This window comes from Saccopteryx bilineata, chromosome 2 (assembly GCF_036850765.1).
Source record: "Saccopteryx bilineata isolate mSacBil1 chromosome 2, mSacBil1_pri_phased_curated, whole genome shotgun sequence".
Classification (NCBI taxonomy): Eukaryota; Metazoa; Chordata; class Mammalia; order Chiroptera; family Emballonuridae; genus Saccopteryx; species Saccopteryx bilineata.
In genome coordinates, this window is record NC_089491.1 from 32387317 (window position 1) to 32392931 (window position 5615).

A 5615-nucleotide genomic window follows, 5' to 3' on the forward strand; every position below is an offset into this window, starting at 1 on the left:
CTGGTACCCTAAGGTTTGGGCTGAGCCCTAAGGACCTCAACTTCTACTTTGATTGCGGCATGGATCTCAGTGGATAGGAGATCATTCCTAAGATCTATTCAAAATGAGTAAACTAATAAAAAAAAAAACTACACATAATGCTGAAAGACTACAGTCTCAGGTGCAGAATAAACCCATTGCACAAAAGGGGATGGCAAATGTTGCCTGTTTTCACTTTGGCACTAGGTACATGGGGGAAATCCCCTGATAATTAGTAACAACTAGTCCGAACGTGAGTTTGTAGTCCAAATTCACACCACCTGTAAGGATAAAAATACTCAAGCGAGAATTTAACTCAAAGTGGTCCCAATTAAGTAGTTCCACTAAACAATGACAGAAGCTAGTGCTAATTAGAGGAACACTGTTTCGATCCAGAGCTCAGAAATAGAATTCCAAAGAAAATGTATAACCCACAGTAAGAAAAATGTTACTAAACACACAAGGCAAATAAGGTAATATGAGTAAGAAATATATAATAGACCTCCAAAAAGATCTGCAAATGAAATTATCAGGCACTGAAGGTAAAATAACCATATTGAATATGATTTAAAGAAATAAGAGAGAACCGGAAGTGGGATCACTGAGAGGTGACCAGAAATGGAGAAAAAAGTAAACAGAATCAGTCTTGCTTCTGAACCTGATATAATTCATTTTCTACAAATAGCTTGGGAGAAAACACTAGGATCTGGTTTTGTTATTATACTTACTGATGGCCAGTCAGCATGGACCGGGACAGTTTGTGAATCAGCGATTTCCCAAGAAGCTGATGACATGGCAATGGAAAAAGAGAAATATGTGGATGAACTGAGAAAAGCATTGGTGTCAGGAGCAGGACCAGCTGATGCATACACGTTTAATTTTTCCAAAGAATCTGGTCATTTCTCCTTTGAGAAAAACCTGAAAGACGTTTCATTCAAACTTGGTTCCTTCAACCTAGAGAAAGTTGCAAGCCCAGCTGAAGTCATTAGAAGACTTATTTGTGACTGTCTGGACACCATTGCAGACAACCAAGCCAAAAATGAGCACCTGCGGAATGAAAATGAAAGGCTTGAGAGATTGGAATGATGTTCAAGGACGGTTTGAAAGATGTGTTAGCGCTAAGGAAACTGTGGAGACGGATCTTTATAAGCGGTTTATCCTCGTGCTGAATGAGAAGAAAGCGAAGATCAGAAGCTTACACCAATTGTTAAGTGAAGTTCAAGAAGAAGAAAAGAACACCGATCCTGAAAGGGAAACTGCATGTTCTGACATTGCCGTGGACAGAGATACAGTCTACGATGAAAGTACTGATGAGGAAGGTAACAACCTGCCTGATTCCTCATTTTCAGCTCCAGGAAAAGATGATTCCATCATTTCAAGTCCTGATGTCACTGATATTGCACCAAGTAGAAAGAGGAGGCAAAGGATGCAGAAAAATCTCGGAACAGGACCTAAAATGGCTACTCAGGAATGTCAGCTTCAGGAAAAGGAAAAGTTTTTATTCTCTCCGCAATTGGCCTGATCTACTAGTACTGGAATATGTCATCAGTATAATGGTGGTTCCCTTATGTCTTCAGACAATTCATATGGAAACCCAGTGTGGGCTGCTACTCTTAATTGGCTTGTGTATATTATGTAAATTTATTCATTAGCTCATTACACCCCCTCCTGATTTATAGAGTTCACAGTATTTATTGTATTATCTCTTAAATAATGAATGAAAAATATATCCAATTTGCAAACATTACTGTAAGCAAACTCCTATAGGTTAATATGAGGAAAATAAAATTACAATTTGAAATATTCAAAAAAAAGAAATAAGAGAGCTTGAAAAACTGAGAGACAAACGAGAGTCCATGGAGAATAATTAAGCATACAGAATTGGAACCAAGTAGAATTATAAGTATAGATATTAAAATAAAAGAAATTAAAACCTCAGTGGAGAGATAAAATAGACAAGACACAGCTAAAAAGGGAATTGGTGGATATTAAAATTTTTCCCAAAATGAAATCCAGAAACATAAGGAAATGAAAACAAGCCCTGGCCGGTTGGCTCAGTGGTAGAGCATTGGCCCAGCATGTGGAAGTCCGGGATTCGATTCCCAGCCAGGACACACAGGAAAAGCACACATCTGCTTCTCCACCCCTCCCCCTCTCCTTTCTCTCTATCTCTCTCTTCCCCTCCTGCAGCCAAGGCTCCATTGGAGCAAAGTTGGCCTGGACGCTGAGAATGGCTCCATTGCCTCTGCCTCAGGTACTAGAATGTCTCCAATTGCAGTAGAGCAACACCGCAGATGGGCAGAGCATTGCCCCCTGGTGGGCATGCCAGGTGGATCCTGGTTCGGCACATGCAGGAGTCCATCTGTCTGCCTCTCCTCGCTTCTCACTTCGGAAAAATACAGAAGAGAGAGAGAGAGAGAGAGAGAGAGAGAGAGAGAGAGATATGAAAACAAGGAAAAACAGGTTAATGATATCAAATGGCAATATAGATTGTTCTTGACTTCACTCCCTCTCACAAGAAGACCAACTATCCATATATGACACTACTGTGAAAATCCTAGAACCCTGAGGGTAAGGCTGAAACCCCTGCTGGACAACTGAGATCAAGAAAGACCTCTTTAGAAGGGTAAGAGGAAACGCTTTACTTGGAATGCATTGCTCCCCACCCCCACCCCAGGTCAGCACAGCACCATAGGGAGAGAGCTCCTCTGGGCTTACAGTTTCACCAGTGGTTAAAAGTTCCCAGGATAGACATTCAGGTTCCCAAACTTTGAGGGGCACTTTCCAAGAAGCCCACTCAAATCTCACCCCATGGGGATCACTGAGGTAACTGCTAGGCCCAACCACTGGGGATCAAACAAAAATGAAATGTGCAGATCTGATACTAGAGAAATACAAAAGATCATAAGACACTAGTTTCAACAATTATATACAAACAAACAAGACTTAGAAGAAATTTTTTTAAATTCCTAGAAATGTACAACCTACCAAGACTAAATAATGAAGAAATAGAAAATTTGAACAGGCCAATAATGAATAAGGAGCTGTATCAATAATCAAAAAAATCTCCCAACAAAGAAAAGCCTAGGACCAGAACACTTCACTGGTGAAGTCTACCAAACATTTAAAGAGTAAACGCCAGTCCTTCTCAAACATTAACAAAAATAAGAAGAGAAACTACTCCTAAATTCATTTTACAAGGTCAACATTACCCTGAAAGCTAAGCCAGATAAGGACACTAAAGAAAAAAAAAATCTACAGGCCAATACTCTGATTAATACAGATGTAAAAAATCCTCAAGAAAATATGAGCATACTGAATTCAACAGCAAGCACATTAAAAAAATCATACAATATGATCAAGTGGGACTCATTCCTGGGATGCAAAGGTAATTTAGTACAAAAATCAATAAATTCTACATGATATTAAAAGAATGAAAGACAGGCCCTGGCAGGTTGGCTCAGTGGTAAAGTGTAAGCCCAGCATGCGGAAGTCCCGTGTTCGATTCCCAGCCAGGGCACACAGGAGAAGCATCCGTCTGCTTCTCCACCCCTCCCCATCTCCATTTTCTCTGTCTCTCTCTTCCCCTCCTGCAGCCAGGCTCCAATGGAGCAAAGTTGGCCTAGGTGCTGAGGATGGCTCCATGGCCTCCACCTCAGCACTAGAATGGCTCTGTTTACAATGGAGCAATGCCCCAGATGGACAGAGCATTGCCCACTAGTGGTCATGCCCAGTGGATCCTGGTCGGGCACATGCGGGAGTCTGTCTCTCTGCCTCCCTGCTTCTCACTTCAGGAAAATACCAAAAAAAAAATTAAAAAAGAATGAAAGACAAAAATCAAAAGGTCATTGCAATAGATGCAGTAAGAGCATTTGACACAATTCAACATCCTCTCAAGATTAAATTCTTAATAAACTGTATTGTAGAAAGATGTATTTCAACATAATAAAGGTGATTCAGGGAAAGCCCACAGCTAACATTATATTAACAATGAAAGGTTGAAAGGTTTTACTCTCAGATCAGGAACAAGACAAAGGTGCCCACCTCCCTACTCCTATTCAACATAATACTGGAAGGCCTAGCCAGAACAATCAATCAAGAAAAAGAATGAAAAAGCATCCAAATCAGAGAGGAGGAAGGTAAATTTCTCTGTCTACAGATTAATGAGTATACATATATAAAACCCAGAAGACCACCCAAAACCTGTTAGAACTAATAAACAAATTTAGTAAAGTTGTGGAATACAAAATCATGTCCTTTCAATGACCTCCTTCAGCAAAAAATTTTGATAACAGAGAAAGATGCCAATATACTGGAAGGGCCTTGAACAAAATTGTGTCATTCAGCATTGTTTTGTTATAGCATTGATCAGGAAAAAAATCAATTCCCAGCTGGGGCCACTGTCCATGTGAAATGTACATGATCTCCCCATGTCTGCAGTGGTTTCACCAGGTACTCATTTCCTCCTACATCCCAGAGATGTGCATGTCAGGTAAATAGGCATATCTAAATTGTGCTGGTCTGAGTCGGGGTGGGGGTGATTATTCCCTACAATGGGAGGGCGTCCTACCCAGAGTTGGTTTCCACTTTGTGCCCTGAGCTACTAGGATAGGCTCCAGCCACTCACGACCCTGAATAGCAATAAATGGGTTGTAAATTAATTATCTTGTTTTTATGAATCTTTCTTAAATGTTTGTATTGTTCGCATTTACTTCAATGTTTAATACTAGATGTCTTTGGGTCTTTATGTAGAAGCTTGGTGGTACTTTTGTGACCAGAAATATGCTGTATAAATTTAACTCTGTATCAATTAGCCTAGGGTAAAATAGGTTTTATTCTATGTTGTGGTGTATAAAGTTGCAGTTTCCAAGAACCTATCAACAATTTTAAATGAGGACTTACTATATTGGTAAATTACTATTATCTTGGTAGTGAATAAAGCAGATTAAAAAATGGTTGGTGTAGTATGATGCCAATGTGTTTATTTGAAAAATAAATATACATATAACATATAAAATCATATGATCTGAAAAACTTGAAGAATATATTTGTCATTGTAGCTACACCATCAAAAGATACTCCTATGCAAGACTTCAACTCTAAACCACATTTTGACAATGAAATTATCCATAGTTTTATACATTTTAGAGTTAATTATGTTTGATAGCAACTAAGTAAAAAAATATGCTAATTCTTCCTTCAAATCACCATAATGTGCAAATTACACGTGTACGTGATGAATGAATGCATGTTATAAAATTCTGCATGTAAATGATATTTAAGTTTTGATGGTTGCACTGCTTCTTTAGCCAATATACCTCCACAAATTATACATGTATATTAGAATCAGCAAAATAAAATTCACAATGTCTAGAATCCAATTAAAGATTACCATGACTACAAAAGAAAAAAAAAGCAGGAAACTATATCTATAGCGAGGAAAAAAAATCTATCAGAACTGACACAAATGTTGGCTTTAGTAGACAAGACATTAAAAAGTTTTAACTGTAATCCATAAATTCAAAATCTTAAGTATAAATACAGAAAATATTTAAAAGACCCAAATTGAATTTCTAAAGATTATAACTAAATACAAT

The 5615-nt window shown here is 38.4% G+C and overlaps 1 protein-coding gene across 1 annotated transcript; it reads left to right on the top strand.

Moving 5' to 3' along the window:
* The first annotated feature begins 610 nt into the window (after positions 1-610).
* LOC136322793 (DNA repair protein XRCC4-like) lies at positions 611-1710 on the top strand. The gene is given in 2 exon segments (XM_066254689.1): positions 611-1085; positions 1087-1710. Coding segments are annotated over 2 exon segments (903 nt in total). The 5' UTR covers positions 611-636; the 3' UTR covers positions 1541-1710.
* Positions 1711-5615: the final 3905 nt, after the last annotated feature.